The 17,228-nt window shown below is 40.8% G+C and overlaps 1 protein-coding gene and 1 long non-coding RNA gene across 2 annotated transcripts; both read left to right on the top strand.

Moving 5' to 3' along the window:
• Positions 1-3,310: 3,310 nt before the first annotated feature.
• LOC137726991 (MATE efflux family protein) lies at positions 3,311-7,267 on the top strand. Its single transcript, XM_068465944.2, has 4 exons — positions 3,311-3,516; positions 3,699-3,761; positions 3,847-4,722; positions 6,420-7,267. The coding sequence occupies exons 2-4, from the start codon at positions 3,708-3,710 to the stop codon at positions 7,005-7,007; spliced, it is 1,518 nt and encodes a 505-aa protein (XP_068322045.2). The 5' UTR covers positions 3,311-3,516; positions 3,699-3,707; the 3' UTR covers positions 7,008-7,267.
• Positions 7,268-10,096: 2,829 nt separating this feature from the next.
• Positions 10,097-10,966, top strand: LOC148697142 (uncharacterized). The gene is made up of 3 exons (XR_015962094.1): positions 10,097-10,300; positions 10,385-10,709; positions 10,834-10,966. It is a non-coding gene; the product is annotated as an uncharacterized LOC148697142 (long non-coding RNA).
• The last annotated feature ends 6,262 nt before the right edge of the window (positions 10,967-17,228 follow it).

The raw sequence follows: 17,228 nt of genomic DNA, 5'->3' as shown, positions 1-17,228 counted from the left end.
CTTAATATGTACTAGCATATGGGCATACACAAAGTGTATGAGAACATTTTTTATTTTTGTTTTTGAAATAGAAAGAGAGAGGAAAAGAGTGATGGAGAATGTGGGAGTGGGAAATTTTTTTTTTTTTTTAATTAGAGATATGTTAGGATTACATGTAGGTGAAGCTTAGAAAAAAAAAAGGAAAAATTTGGTTGTGTGAAATTGCATTTTTGCCCCATATTTCTTATTCATATTCTGTTTTAATTAGAGGGTTAAACTGATAATTTCATAAAATTTTGATTGACAATGAATGTTTTATTAATTTGTAGAGATATAATTAACACACATGAGCTTCACTAAAACACTTCCAACGCAACTACCACATTCAGGAATTTTTTATTGTGACCGGAACATGAGTGGTACACCGTGTGTTTTTATATAAGTGGTGAGAAATTTTATTTTTTAAGTTATTAATTTTGTAACACACACATCCCACCATTTGTACAATGACACGTGATGTATCACCCCGTGTTCCGGTTACATTGAAGAATCTCTCCAGGAAGATGGTTTATAACATTGAAATGTGTCAACCTAGCATTAGAGGGAGCATTAGCAATCATGCAACAATATGCCAACCTCGTATCAGAGGTAGCACATCGTTAGTAATATCTTCACATTGTACTCTTTTATCTTTCATCTAAATTTTTATCTCACTAGATTTTTTGGTCAAAATTTTAACGAGGCACTGACGCATGATTTCCTTGTTTTATGTTTCACATAGATGATAGATGTCTACTCTGTTAATGCTCAGAATTTGCAAGTTAACAAAATAAATACCAAACTCTTGGTGGGGTTGGGATATGGACTGAAATGAAATGGACTCAAAGGTTTAAGTGGTCCACCCTTCAAAATTGAGTTACATTCACTATGTTACTCGGATTATATTGATTTCAAGACTAAAAATAGTGCTCGGCTATTATATGAACTCTCTCTCTCTTTTTAGATGTCTGACCTTAATACAGGAGGTTCCCAACCCTTTATATAGGCCCTCAATGAACCCACCAGCCTTGGGGGTTCCCAACTTGGCATTTAATGCGCAACCTATGTAGACTATCATTTTGACACATTTCCACCTATCAACCAAACATTCGACGGTGAGGCGATATGTATTCAATCAAAATGGCACGTTCTGTTAGAGTAAAGTGGGCCGAGTGTCCCACTTAGTCTTGGTTATCCAACGTTGCGTCTCCGAGTGCCACTCCGACCATTTTTAGGTCTTATACTGGGTCTTTGCCCTTGAGTGGGGGCTACCATATGGCCTAATTTAACATCTGGGTAGACATATTCCCAGAGACTTGTGCCATAAATTTGTTAGCCATCTCATATGCTCCTAACAGTCGAAAAGCTTTTTCATATAATAGTCGGGCTCAGCTTGTAGGCGATTGGCTAAATAGCACAATGAGCATTCTTTTCTAAAGCCCTTGGACCTTGAGCTTCTTGAACTTCTTGACGCTTTTCATGGCTTCTTTCCCGGTCCGTACCACTATATGGGCTTAAAACTGCCCTGCATTAACAAGTACCCCTAACTCATTGGCCAAGGGTTTCTTCTTGGGCATGGAGTTGCAATGGTCGGTCAGCACTCTAAGTGGTGCTCAGCCAGAGTAAGCGTCTCGAGCGTTCCTGGCTCATCATTGTTAGTTGCTCGGCCTTGTCTTATCAGTCCCCTTTCTAAACAATGGCCATGAGACAATTGGGTGCCCGAGGCCAATGTTAGTGGCAGACTGGCAGAGTGATTGATGAGCCTCCATATTAAATGCATTATAGGCAAGCATGGCCTCGCACACAACAATGGTTTTTCACGTCTCTTCTATTTCGAAAACTAAATCGACCAAGATGCCACATGTCACAATCTTGTTATTTTGGTGCCTCTTTTCCAATGGCTATGATCCGTTGCTCGAGGCTGTCTCTTTTTTTTTTTTTTTTTTAAAGTGAAGATCTGCCAAATTCTTTCTACCTTCTTCTTCATAACCAAGAACATACAAAAGATCTCTAGGATTCTCCATTGGCTTCTCTTAAGTTTGTCATACACATACACTTTTCTTGGTCATGATAGAGTGCAACTTAATCACTATTTTAAAACTTTTTCTCTTAATCTTTAGTTGCTACCGTCACCAACGTGGACTGATGCTAGCGAGGATCACAATTGTTGAGTTCTTTAATAATCGAATCAAGACAGACTGCCCCTCTAGACCGACTAGGTTCACGACATACCCGAGTGTGCACTTCCTAGCACTAACATTTAGGACTTTGCAATTTTGAATAGATTGCCTTCATGTTTCTCCTTTTTCTAAAATTAAAATTGTTTGTATATATCGAGCACACAAAATGTCAACCACTTCAGATTCTGCGAACGATGGCCAAAAAGCCCAAGATTATGAATACTTGGTCGGTGAGGTGACATGTGTTTAATCGAAAATTACGCTTTCTATAAGAATGATGCGGACCGAGTGTCCAATTCGACCTTGGTTATCTAACCCTGCTTCTCTGAGCATTGCTCCGACCACATTTACGTCCAATCCTAGGTCTTTTCCATGTGGCCTAATTAACATTTGAGTAGATCTGTTCCTGAAGACTTGTGCCATAAAACTGTCAGCAGACCACGTGTGCCTTGCGGTCGGAAAGCTCTTTCAATATCCTAGTTGGGCTTAGCTTGTAGGCAGTCGGCTATAGCGTTTGGGAGCATTCTTTTCTAAGCTCCTTGGACATTGTGTGTTTTGAACTTCTTTAGGCTTTTCATGGCTTCTTTCACGACCTGCACCAGGCCTAAAAGTACTTTGCATTAACATATTCTTTTTCCTTTGTTCCACTGAATTTATTGACATAATGTGACATTCAAGCTGAAATATTGTAAATTCATAAGTTAATACCATAAATTTGTTTTATAACGTATATTTATTTAAGGTAATGAATATAAATGAGTGCTAAATACTCATGGTTTGTAAGTCTATAAATAACACCCTCCAAATTCGAATGATGAACAATTCATAATTCTTCTGCATGTCCATCTTTTTTATACCAACAGGATCTTCTCCTGACCTTTTGGTGAAGATCTTAAAAATTCGTGTATTGTGTCTGTTTATCATAAATCATGTGCTCAATTTTTATCAAGTATTATTTATATTTAAGTTTAAATAAACATATTTAAAATAATCTCTCCATCCGCCTCCGTCTCTCCCACTCACTCCCTCTAAACAAAAGAAAAACGATACTTTATACGGTCTCTCTCCTCCCTTGTACGCCTTTAAATTAAAACCCCCACCCACGCCCTGACAGTCTACTCTCACTCTATAGCCCCCAATAGCCCTGTGTCTTCTTCTGCCTCCTCAACTTTCATATCAACCCAAAAAAGCAAGCCCCGTTCCCAACTCTCTCTCTCCCTCTCTCTCTGCATTTTAAGCATTCACCTTTTCTCCTCCATCACTCCTGACATCCTTTTTCTGCCCTCTGCAATCACTGGTTATAAAAGCTAACAAAAAAGTGAGTTTTTCCCTTGATTTCTCTTCAATCTTTGGCTTTCTTTTCTGTTTATTTCTCCAATTGATCCGCCTAGTAAGGGGTACAACTCCAAATCTCTATTGGGTTCCACTTGGTTTAAGTTTAACAACTGTTTGATTAAACGCTTCTTTCCGAAAGAATAAAAACACCATTTTCTTGCGCAGTAAACACAAATGGCAGAAAAGGACCCGGATATTTGCTCCCACAAGTTCCCTTCTGCTTCTCAGGTACTAATTTAACCAACCCATATCGTCAAATTTCCATTACTTGTCTCTCTGTCTTCAAACATGTATTTTTGTTTATTTTTTACAGGTGTGGGAAGAGCTGAGAGAGCTATGGGGGATGGCGTTTCCCATAACGGCCATGAACTGTTTGGTGTTTGTCCGAGCCGCCGTTTCAGTTCTATTCCTGGGCAGGCTTGGAAGCCTAGAGCTAGCCGGTGGTGCACTGTCCATCGGCTTCACCAACATCACCGGATACTCTGTCCTGATGGGACTAGCATCCGGCCTCGAACCTGTTTGCAGCCAAGCATTCGGCAACAAGAACTATGACCTTCTCTCCCTCTCCCTCCAGCGCATGGTTTTAATCCTACTCCTGGCCGTAATCCCCATCAGCCTCCTCTGGATTAATCTCCAGTCCATCATGGTTTTCATGGGACAGGACAAGGCCATCACTGCAATGGCCGCCACCTACTGTTTGTATTCTCTCCCGGACTTGTTGACAAACACGGTCTTGCAGCCTTTGAGGGTTTTTCTGAGGTCTCAGAAAGTGACCAAGCCCATGATGTATTGCTCTCTGATAGCCGTGGCGTTTCACGTGCCGTTGAACGTGGTTTTGGTGGTGGTGATGGGGCTGGGAGTGCCGGGGGTGGCCGTGGCATCTGTGCTGACGAACCTGAACATGGCGGTGCTGATGGCGGGGTACGTGTGGTGGGGTTGGAAGAAGGGGGAGATGAGATGGACGTTTGGGATTGGGGATTTGTGCAGTGGTATTGGGCCGCTTTTGAAGCTGGCGGTGCCGAGCTGCTTGGCGATATGTTTGGAGTGGTGGTGGTATGAGATTGTGACTGTCATGGCTGGTTATCTGCCGAATCCTACGCTGGCGGTGGCCGCCACCGGGATTCTTATTCAGACCACTAGCATGATGTACACAGTCCCTTTGGCCCTTTGTGGTTGTGTTTCTGCCAGGGTAAGTTCCCAACTTCCTTTTTATTCCCTTTATCAATTTATGTCTCTTTACTTTGGACGTAGCGATATTTTAAACTGCCCTAGTTTAGGGGGGGGGGGGGGGGGGGCGTTTACGGACGGAAAATTAAACTCCAATGCAATGTGGTGGGCACTAGGTAATCAATTGATTGGTCTAACTCACATATACGCTCGAGAGTTTATTGTTTTTCTTGCAGGTTAGTTTGTTTACCATTTCAGTTGCACACGTGTCTATACTGTTCTTTCCTTGCTTTTTAGGCAACTTGGTACGAGAAGGAACAAAAGGGACAAAATTCATCATAGATCGAAGTAAACTAAGTGAGTTGTTATTGGCATTCTCGAAAAGTCTACAGGCATGATGTTTTTTAGGATTGGCACTCCCGATAACAACTTTAGCATTAGAGTGTTCAATCCAATCAAATTTCTCTACTCATCGAACGAGCTAGCTTTAAATCCAACGAAATTACCCTCCCCAACGTCGAAATATGTCCAAAAACCTCCATTTCTATCGACAAACACAAGTTCGAATCTCCTTCCCTTCCTTTACATAAAAATATAAGACAACAAGTATTCTAGTTTATACATGAAATTAGTTATGGTCTCTACAGTTGGTTGAAATTTATATGCGATGAAGATTTGTGTGAACGTGTATATCTAGTACCTTCTTGTAGTCTTTTTTTTTTTTTAAGGGTCAACAGGGTCACTGGTCCCCCTTAAAGCACCATCCAATTCAATGCTTTTATTATAATATTTGCAACATTGCCAAATGCTAAGACAAGTAGAATCCTCTGTTTGCAGAATAAGTTCTTTCGCGCTGTCGGTGCTTCTGAATATTATATATTTTAAAATTTTAGTTGTTCGACTCTTAGTCAAAGATACAATGATCAAAATTTACTCCTTTTAAGAGTTTTAGAGTATAAGATATTTCCTAACAGTCGAGTAGAGATATTCCAACTATTTGAAGTGGAAATTATTTATGGAAAGATGTGCTTTCATTATCTGTGAGGGGGATTGCATCACTTAAATGGAACCAGATAGGTCACACATGCAAGGTGATAGGACAAAATTTGTACAAGATGCGCAAGTACTTGTGTTCTACTGCCCAATTCGATTGCCTTACTTTTGTTAAAGATTCCCTCCACTTTCTGTGACGATTCCATTCGACCAACAAAAGAAAGTGAAACCAGCCATCGCCACCAGCAACCCCATTTATCCCTTTAGATGTATACTCTTCACACTATCCCATTACAATATCTGAGTTCCTGGGTCCCATCAAATATCTGTAAAATGTAGATTTTATTAGTGGTATAGTAGTCACCACAATCTTATATTCACAATGACATCCATATACGAGCCTTTGTAATTTCGTTAATAGTTGAACAATCGCTTATGTGCGCATGGACGACTGTCAGTAGTGTTTTCGCTTCTTATTTTATACGTGTTTGAATGTGATGTGCATGTATGTTTTGCACGTTGGGAATGAGCTTGGGTATGGCAAGCCACAGTAGTTATATTCACAATGAGATTCTTATATGAGCCGTGCTAGGGCATGGGCGAGTCGGTGACTGTCATCCGTTGATAAACGGGTTCTACTTCTGTCAACGGTTGACAGTCACTTATATGTGAGCGTTTCGCTACTTGTATGGATGTTTGAGATGTGTACATGTATCTTTTTTGCAGGTTGGGAATGAGCTTGGGTGTGGGAAGCCATACAAAGCGAAGCTAGCAGCGATGGTGGCATTGGGATGTGCATTTGTGATCGGCATCATCAACGTGACGTGGACGGTGATTCTGAGAGAGAGGTGGGCAGGCGTCTTCACCAAGGACGAGCTCGTCAAAGCCTTGGTTGCATCAGTCATGCCAATCATGGGAATTTGCGAGTTAGGCAACTGCCCCCAAACTACTGGCTGTGGCATCCTACGCGGCACGGCACGCCCGGCCGTGGGTGCCCGCATCAATTTAGGGTCGTTCTACTTTGTGGGCACCCCTGTGGCGGTCGGGCTTGCCTTCTGGCTCAAGGTAGGGTTTCCAGGGCTTTGGTTCGGGCTCTTATCTGCTCAGGTGGCATGCGCTGTGTCCATTCTGTATGTTGTGGTGGCGAGGACGGATTGGGAGGCTGAGTCTTTGAACGCCAGGATGCTGACGGGGTTAGAAATGGGTGAGTGCAGAGATAAAAGGCAAGGGCATGAGAAAGATGAAGAAGAAAGCAAAGGGTTGTTGATCAACGGTGGAGATGGTAACAGTAATAGTATAGATGAATTTATTTGACTTTTTATGTGGGATTTGTGTTGACTTTTTTAGTTTTCGTTTGGACAAGTTGGTTTGGTGGGTTGTATAGTTTTGAGGGGCGTGCTTTTGTCCCGATAGGAAAGGGACAGGATCGCTGGCCAGGGTCCAGCCAAGTGTGCTGCATTAGATTGTCAAGAGGAATATTCAGTATGCCCTGCATTTTCGTCCCACTTTAAGAAGGCGTATTTTTGGTTTTGACAATCTAATGCCGCACAATAAAGACTCTAGTTTTAAACATATTTTTTGTGTTATGCTTATTTGGAAGAGGAGAAATTCTTAAGTCCGGCGGTTAAAACAAGATCTCACATACGATTATAGACACGAAAACAGGGCTTCTTATTTTTTCTTTCTTTCCCAACCGATTCCACACCAATCCTACTTAGTTGTGCGTTATTGCATACAATGGGCGGATTTTGAAAAGCCCTAGCCAAAAATAAAGACATTGCCACTGGACCGTAGTACTAGAGAGTTTAATTAATATATGAATTTATAAGTAGATGAGGTGTGCAAAGGACTTCTCGCCCAGATGGTCAAGAAATAATAGCATTAACATTTTATGTTACGTAAAATAATTAAGAGCATTTACTCTTGCATCCGTGATTCTAAGTTCTAAGTTCGGTTCCTTCTACCTCCAGTAGACGAGCCGTATTTTCTTCTCTTTTTTCGGTAACAGTAGATGAGTCGCATTTTCATAACGAAATGATTTTTTTGCCCCCAAGTCATCGGCTTCTTAAATGGCCTTGAAGCATGGAAACAACAGCAGAGGATTTATGAAGGGAAGGAGAATTTGAGACCTGTAAAAAACAACCCGCAAAGTCCTTATAGCTTGCTGTACTTCGCACGCTGGAAGAGTGATCGGTAAACGCACCTGAAAACACGTTGACATGCGGGAACTCCGGTTTTATTCCGAAATACAATTTCGTTATTCAGTGGACCAACTAAGAAGAAAAGAAAGAGCAAATCAAATACTGTTTATTAACTGCATTTCACTTCAATGAAAAATACTATTGACAACAAGCACTTGGGTAACATTGACTACAAATCAGGAAAGTTCCGCTGTCTCTCAAAAATTAGGTCCGACTATTGTGCATTTTTTGGGGTTACAAACTCCGAGTTATCCAGTGCACCAAAAGACTTGTTGCTTCTCGGAAGAAAGGGACACACGATAAGCTGTGAAGCTGGAGTTTGCCCAACTCAGTTGGACTTGTCTAACAGGCCTCAACCACAACTTAAGGCGGTGACGAGAAACAATCTGCATTTTCGACCCCTACCATGACATATATACTGAGCTAGAATTCATACCTCAAGTACCTTGGACTTCCAAATCAAAGACACGGTTGGAAAGTGGAAAGAGAACTGTCACATGTCTCTAAAATATGATTTGCACAGAAAGAAAAAAAAAAACCGCAGAAGATTCGAACTGTCGTCTTCTGCTATCTGGTCCTGAAGAAAATATTCAGACATTCTCCAACAAAGACAGCAGAGAAGTGAGTTTCCGGATTGCTGATTCATTCAAGTTTCTTTGAAAACAAAATCCAGCTCAAAGAAGAAACTAGTTGATTGACAATAGAGCAAATTGTGTTCTTTCCTTCACCAAATTGTGTTCTCTTCCAAATTTGGTACTAAGCTACAATAATTTAAGTTACTAATCTTATTCGCGATTACTTTTCGCCAATTTGTTCTACTAAACCATCACACAGTAAAACATTCCAAATGGCCTTTCTACTTATATTGTTTGGCATCAACACGCTTTCGTAGGCTCGCAGCTGTGCTCGTACCTCTCTTTATCCCCCTAAGAATGCTCGCCTGATGGCTTTCTTTTATAAACACGTATTCATGTAGACATCCAAGTGCGAAGTTATACTCAATCACAAAATCATTAAGCAGGTAAGGGTAATTATAAATTTCCAACTCATAACAAGGGATGATCTAGAACTTGAGACAAACCTATCAAAATGTCGTTGCAGAATAATTAGCTGAATCTTCTCTAAGCTCTAGTCCTCTTTTCTGGTAATGACCTCCCCTTGCTTTGAGAGAAATTCGATCTTGCTCTTGAAATCTGATGGATATTATGTCTCAAATGAGTTTGTCTTCCTCTAGCAGTTTCCAAAGTTACAGCATCCCCGCTCTTACCAGAGTGTTGTCGACCAGTCCTGCCTCTTTCAGAGTTTCTTGAAGGTTCTTTCACATCAAATCAGATTTCCTAGCTCTTCTTCTGTCCGACCTTCCTCTTTCAGCATTTCTGGAAGGTGCTGTCACATTAAAAGCAGGGTTCCTAGCTCTTCTTCCATCCCACCTTCCTTCCTCTTTCAGCATTTCTGAAAGGTGCTTTCCCATCGCAATTAGATTTCCTAGCTCTTTGTCCTCTATTATTGATAGCATTTTGTTCAACGCTTGTCTCACTCTGATCTTCATCTTCTTCATCACTATCATTGTCGACATCATCATACTCAACTTCATCATCAGATGAATCACACAACTCCCCTTCCTGCTGGTCCCCAGTTTCATCATCCTCTTCTTCTTCGTCGTCTCGCTTAACATGAATTACCTTCTTGTTTTTTTGAGTACTTTTACCTGGCATGCTGATCGTTTTACTATCTTCCTTCAACGTGTTCATAAGGTGAATATACTGGCTTCTCATATTCGTTACTGGATGATCTTATGTGATACAATTTTACGTATTTTGTAATATTGAAGGTGTGAAATTACCAAATTGTCCTTGTGGCATGAACGTTGACCTTTGTTGACCATCTCGTCATGATGCGTATTACTAATTTTATTAATTTAGTCTTATTATACTCATCGCCACGAACGTGTGAGCTCGAACAGATTCGAATTGAATTTGAAGCTATAACGAATATTTTATGTTACGAAACGTCGAACGTTTTTCGGATATTTCACGTTTTATCTTTTGTGACCTTGTTTTGTGAGCTACTAGGGCCCACATGTTCCCTTGTTCCCAGACCCATCCTCGTGACCCTTTTTCCCCTCTTCGCTCTATTATTTTTTGAAAAATATCTCTCTCTAACTCTCACATCTCTCTACACTCTCTCCCTCTCTACCTCTCGGTCTCTCTCAAACCAGCCCTCCCTGAGGGCACCACAAGCACACAACAACAAACAACAACAACCATGACTACACCACTATCTTCCCTTGTAGTTCCTACGAGTTCTTGAACCAGAAAAGAAGAGAAAAATCATTTGAAAACCCCCATCCTCGAGCTGCACTGTACTGGGAACTTCTTCAGCGAATTCTCGCCATTCTTGGTGAAAGTAAGCCTCGAAATTGGTCCATATCATTGTAGATTGTGTCTAGGTTCACGATTAGTAAGTTTTTGGGTGGTTTTGGTGGTGTAGAAATGCGGAAAAACTAAAAGAAAGTCACTGTGCAAATCTGGAATTTTCCAAACCGTGGTAATATGGCCATTTTCTAGCCATTTTTCTGGCCACCACTCGGTCCCAATTTGGTATAAATCTCTTCTCCACATTCCTAACTACATTTTGGCTTTTGAATCACTCTATTTGGACATGTATCGAGCTCGGAATGGGCTCTTGAAGTTGGAGGAAAATCTGGGAAATTTCCAGAAATTCAAATGAGGTGAGTAGCCTCTACTCGCGGGCACGTGGGGCTATGTGTGGTGTAGCAATGGTCGGCATGTGGAGCACATGCGCCTCCCCGAAGGTACTGTACTCCGCCGTCATCCCCCCATAGGTTTTTTGACATATTGAATCCGATAACGATATCCATTTTTTCAAATTCAATCGTTTTAGTAAAGTTTTATTAATTAGTCCCTTTATGTGCTTAGGTGCACTTGTTAGTGGCGTTTCCCTCCTCCCTAGTTTGAACGGCTCTTTGGCGACAAAGTATCTGTGAGTGGACTCCTTCCAAAATGAATGATTTAATTACTAGAAAGGCATACATAGAAAGCATGATTTTATGACTACGTTTTATGAAACGTTTAATGAGTTATTGGATTTACACGTTACGAAATATCATACTTTATCGAATTTACGTTACTGAGATATTTATGAATATGATTTATGATATGATGTTTAAGCTATCAGCTCCTATGAGATAAATTTTGGAAAGATTATGTTTATGATTTTCTGTGCTTATTTAGTCGATATTCATTTATATATGCCTTTGGACGGGCGATGTAGGGCCTTTGGGTGTAAGATTTATATATGCCTTTGGACGGACAACATAGGGCCTTCGGGTAGAAGATTTGTATATGCCTTCAGACGGGCGATGTAGGGCCTTCGGGTGGAAGATTTATATATGCCTTCAGGCGGGCGATGTAGGACCTTCGGGCGATTGTGATACCACTACTAAGCACACTATAAATAAACTTGGTCCACTCATGGTTTGATTTGCGCCCCCTCAGGACCTAGGAATGAGGCATACGACCCGAGCTACGAGGCATTCCCATATCAGTGAATTTGTGTCCTCCTCTCTGCGTAGGACATCTCTTATAATCACACTTTCTAATATTCCTTCCGCTTGTATTTAGAATTAATAGTATGCTCAGAACATGTCATGCATTATCACTTTTAAATTGTTGGCAATTGAATATTATATTTTATTAAGGTTTGTATTTGAATACTATATTGCGTTGTTACGCGCGAAAATTATATGCATGTTTTACATGTTCTCGGCATATGCATTCATCAAATCACATGCATCACCCTCGGGTGTCGACTAGCACGTGGCCATCCCGTTGTCCTTCGAACACCAAGATCGGGGGCGTGTCAGATTTGTATTAGAGCATACTCAGGATTTCATTCTTTCCACTTGGTAGTCATAATCCTTCATGCAACCACAATCTTTTGTCTTTCTAAGTCTTGTCTGCCTCTTATCAGAATCATGGATACTCGTGGTAGGAATGTGCCTCGTACTGGTTTGATGGGTGGAATTCAGCAATTGACCTTCGATCTGTGATATGTTTTTCGTAGGAATAGCAGGCAAAGTCGTACTTACATGGAGATTGCTCATAGCCAGTGTTACTGAGAGGAATGTAGTTGGTGCTTGTGAGGAGACCGATGATTGGCTTGAGAAGATGAAGAACACTCTGGAGGGTATGTTTTGCCCAGTGGTTGAGTGGGGGAAGATCGCATGCTACTTTCTTCAGGGTAATGCGAGATTTTGGTGGAAATCAATAAAGGACTCTCGGCCACTTAACTCGATGATGACTTGGGCTACTTTTAGGAGACTCTTTAGTAAACACTTTTTGAGCCTCGAATACCAGTTGAGAAAGAGACAGGAATTCTTGAGTTTTCGCCACGGCAACTTCTCGATTACGCAGCTGGATAATACTTTTCAACGATTGCGAGACACCACCTCCTGGTCTGTGGAAACCCATGGTAGACGATGGTATAACTTGAAATTGCTCTGGATAATGACATATGTGAACTCTTGGCACCATAAACTTATGCATTATATGATGAGATGATTCAGGCAGCTTTAAGGATTAACCAGTCGCGTTGGAACTAAGTTACCCAGAATCAACCTCGAAATCAGAATCAGCGAGGTCGAGGTTTTAGATCTTAGAGCACGAGGGAACCTTCCACTTATTCTTCTTCTTCTTTCGACCCCAGACACTCATTTTCATTTAAACGCCGTGGTCAGGGTTCAGGATCTCATAGTGAAGGATCTGGCAATGAGATGGCGAAACAATCTTTCAATCACTTTAATCTAACTGTCACGGTTTATGCGTGTTGTGGTAGGCATCATCGGGAAGAATGTATTGCAAATGCAGGCTTGTGTTTCAGGTGTGGTGGCATTAGACACTATGCCCATAATTGCGCTACTGCACGCCCACCAGAGGATCTTACTTTTGGTTCAGGTTATGGTGGAAGTAGTAGTTCGGGTACTTAAAATCCTGTTCAGAAATAACCGTAGTATTCTGGTGTAACTTCTGGTAGTCGTGCTCAGGGTAACCGAGCATGCCGCAATAATCAGGGTGCTAGAACTCGTGGAGGTCGTAGAGGTGGTACAGGAAGATAGGCCCATTGACATATCCATGCCATGACTCAGTAGGAGGCATAACAGGTTCCTAGAGTTATCACGGGTACGTTACTTGTTTTTAGTCATTGGGCTTGTCTTCTGATTGATCCTGGTGCTAAATATTCATGCATATCTCCACAATGTGCACGAGTTGTGAACCAGCAATATCGCTTGGGTTTGATATGTTTATACAATTGCCCCTGGAGATCTATTTCGTGGACAATGGGAATTTAGAGATTGTCCAATTATAGTAGAATGGGAGCTTATGGAGGCCAATTTGATTCTTTTTAAACTAGTGGAGTTCGATATCATTTTGGGAATGGATTTGGTATCCAAGCACAATGCGTATGTCGGTTGTAGAGATAAATTGGTGACATTTGATCGGCCTAGGCGACCAACAATCATGTTTCAAAGTGAGCGAATGATTCTTCAAAATAGTATTATTTTCTCCATCAGGACGACGAAGTTATTACAGAAAGGTTATGAGGGATTCTTAGCCCACATGATCAAGCAGGGTGAACCTTCCCTGTGTGCTGGGGGTGTGCTAGTGGTGAATAAATTCACCGATGACTTTCCTGAAGATTTGCCAGGGTTACCACCTACAAGGGAAGTTAAATTCACCATCGACTTACTTCTTGGTACTAACCTTATTTCTTTAGCACCATATCAAATGCCACCAGCTGAATTGAGGGAGTTGAAGTTCAACTATAGGAGCTTGTGGATAAAAGTAATATCCAACCCAGCATGTCTCTCCGGGGTGCTCCTGTACTATTTGTGACATGCCCCGTTCTCGATGTTCGAAAGACAACAGGATGGCCACGTGCTAGCCAACACCTGAGGGTGGCACAAGCCATTTAATGAATGCATATGCTGAGAACATGTGAAACATGCATATAATTTTTGCGAACAACCACACAATATAATATTCAAGTACAAACCTTAAAAATATAAAATAGTATTCAATTGCCAACAATTCAAAAGTGATAATGCCTAACATGTTCAGAGCATACTACTAATTTGAAATATAAGTGAAAGGAATATTAGGAAGTGCAATTACAAAAGATGTCCTACGCAGAGAGAAAGACACAAATTCATTGATATGAGAATGCCTCGTAGCTCGGGTCGTATGTCTAGTTCCTAGGTCTTGAGGAGGCGCAAAACAAAACATGAGTGGACCAAGTTTATATATAGTAATACTAAAACAATTACTCTTCAACGTACTAACCCCCAAATTTAGAAAACTCATATGGCATAATAAGTAATAGGTTTTCCAAAATCCCTAGCATGCCATAAGAATCTTCGTAAAACATATATCGTATATAGTGTGCTTAGGTGGTATCACAATCGCTCGAAGGCCCTACATCACCAGCCTGAAGGCATATATAAATCTTCCGCCCTAGGCCCTACATCGCTCGACCGAAGGCATATATAAATATCATTTGCTCGAAGACCTTACATCGTCTGCCTAAAGGCATATATAAATATCATTAGCGCGAAGGCCCTACATAGCCCGCCCGAAGGCATATATAAATATCATTCACCTGAAGGCCCTACATCGCCCGCCCGAAGGCATATATAAGTATCATTCGCCCGTAGGCACATAATATGAATAACCACTATGTAAGTACAGAAAATCATGAACATAATCTTTCCAAATTATACCTCATAAGAGCTTAATAACTCAAACATCATATCATAAATCCATGTTCATAAATATCTCAGTAAACTTAAATTTGATAAAGCATGATATTTTATAAAGCATAAATCCAACTTACTCATAAACGTTTCATAAAACGTAGTCATAAAATCATGTTTTTCATGTATGCATTTTCAGTAATAAAATCATGCATATTGGAAGGGGTCCATGATGAGTCCATATTATATTATATATTTTACCCTAATTTTAGTATTAATTTATTGGTTATTTTGGTAGAATTTTTATACTTCGAATTATATTTTCAATGTAGGACATTCGACTTCCTCTGAAACAAAAAGTGACCAAACGGATGAATTTTGGAGTGATTCAAATTGGAGAATGTTCGTGTGCCTTTCAAGATGATTGTATCAAAATTCTAGATTTTTCTACCAAGTCATTTGACCGTGGCGATGAAATTAAGGCCCAGCGCGCAGCTTTTTCAGATTGACATTTCTGGACGTTTTGAGTATTTTGGAGGTCAAGATGGCATATTTTGAGGAAGATTCCTTCTGAGAATTTGTAGGGGACGTCTTCAGATTTAAAAAGAGACATTTTGGGACCAAATCGGAGTTGCTTTGGTTAGTCAAAAGTGTGATTTTCTGAGAACTCCGAATTCTAGTTCAAATAGGAAACCTTTTATTTTTTGTTTTTTCATTTAATTATGTTTCCTAGTTTTCTTTTAAGACCTTTTCAAGGTAAGATTTTATTTTGTAGTAGTATAAATAAGGCTTTTTAGTCATTAGGTTAAGACAGGGGGGGAGAACACAATTATGACATCTCACATCACCCGACATCCCACATCGCCCAGGGGAGTAATCCTTAAATGTATATTCTCATCCCTACCTAGCACGAGGCCTTTTGGGAGCTCATTGGCTTCGAGTTCCGTTGGAACTCCGAAGTTAAGCGAGTAGCGCCTGAGAGCATTTCCATGATGGGTGACCCATTGGAAAGTTCTCGTGTGAGTTCCCAGAAACAAAACCGTGAGGGTGTGGTCGGGGCCTAAAGCGGACAATATCGTGCTACGGTGGAGTCTGGCCCGGGAAGTGGTCTCGCCCGGGCCGGGATGTGACAATTTGGTATCAGAGCCTAACCCTGGTCGTGGTGTGCCGACGAGGACGTCGAGCCCCTAAGGGGGGTGGATTATGACATCCCACATCGCCCAGGGGAGTGATCCTTAAATGTATATTCTCATCCCTACCTAGCACGAGGCCTTTTGAGAGCTCACTGGCTTCGGGTTCCGTTGGAACTCCGAAGTTAAGCGAGTAGCGCGTGAAAGCATTCCAAGATGGGTGACCCATCGGGAAGTTCTCGTGTGAGTTCCCAGAAACAAAACTATGAGGGCGTGGTAGGGGCCCAAAGCGGACAATATCGTGCTACGGTGGAGTCGGGCCCAGAAAGTGCTCTCGCCCGGGCCGGGATGTGACACAATACTTTGGCTTTGGAGAGCTTTTGATGATTCAAGTTTATTTTCAAGGTGTTTTCTATCTATGTTCTTGATAATATTTTGTTTTATGGTTGTTAGTAACTAGTTTCGTTTGCTAGGGCGAGGTCACAAGCCTTAGCAAGAATATGTAGTTTATTTTCAATTTGCTTATAATATTATGCATGCAAGTTTTGAATTATTAATCACTGTGCTTTAAACTATCTATTGTCTTGATGATTGGCCACCATTAGGATATTTAGAAAAGTAATTTGATGCAATTTTGGCAGAGGGCTGTCCCTGAAATTGGTGCTAGCTTATTGTGCTTAATATGTGTAACTTTTTAGGATGAACGACACGTCTTAAAGGTTGTATGGTTTTTCAAAAGGTTTTCACAAAACTTAATAAGTCTTGCATGTTCACATTCGATCTGGACACCACGGACGGGTTGCATGTTAGATTTACGTTCTATGTTGGAGGTTCCAAGTAGAGCATACTTTAGGAAAACCTAACCTTCAAAATATGCATGTGTAATTCATAAGGAATTAGAAGAACTATGTAGGATTGTTAGGGTGACAGTTGAACCCTAGGTTTTACAAATTGACTTTCTTTAAATTGTTCCCTAGTTAATTTCTTTAATTGTTTTATTTTAAAATTCGTTTTTATTATATTAAATTCTAGAATCAACATTTTCCAAACTTTGTTTTGAATAATTAATTAAGAGTTGGTTTTAAACATAAATTACTCATTCAATCCCTGTGGAAAATGACCTTGCTTAAGCTGCTATAATACGACAACCTTGTACTCTTGCAAGTATTTTTAAGTATTTTTATCCCTACTTTTGCAGGTGGTAAAATCCCTATCAGTCCACTCACAGATACTCCGTTGCCGAAGAGGCGTTCAAACTAGGGATGATGAAAACGTCACTAAAAACGCACTAAGTTGGGACCGAATGGTGGCCAGAGTTGACTGGAAAATGGTTTGAAAGTTGGATGGTTCGTGGGAAACTGGGGAACTTATCTGAAACTTTCTCGATGGCTAACTCACTGTGGTTTGGCCGGAAAATGCCTCGAAGTAGCAG

This window comes from Pyrus communis, chromosome 5, assembly GCF_041283825.1.
Source record: "Pyrus communis isolate YQ-2024b chromosome 5, ASM4128382v1, whole genome shotgun sequence".
Classification (NCBI taxonomy): domain Eukaryota; kingdom Viridiplantae; phylum Streptophyta; class Magnoliopsida; order Rosales; family Rosaceae; genus Pyrus; species Pyrus communis.
This window is presented reverse-complemented; position numbering and strand designations above follow the sequence as displayed.

Coding starts and splice junctions, on each gene's coding strand:
- LOC137726991 (XM_068465944.2), top strand. CDS start 3,708: ATGGCAGAAAAGGACCCGGATATTTGCTCCCACAAGTTCCCTTCTGCT. Junction 3,762..3,846: donor AGTTCCCTTCTGCTTCTCAG/GTACTAATTTAA, acceptor TATTTTTTACAG/GTGTGGGAAGAGCTGAGAGA. Junction 4,723..6,419: donor GTGGTTGTGTTTCTGCCAGG/GTAAGTTCCCAA, acceptor TCTTTTTTGCAG/GTTGGGAATGAGCTTGGGTG.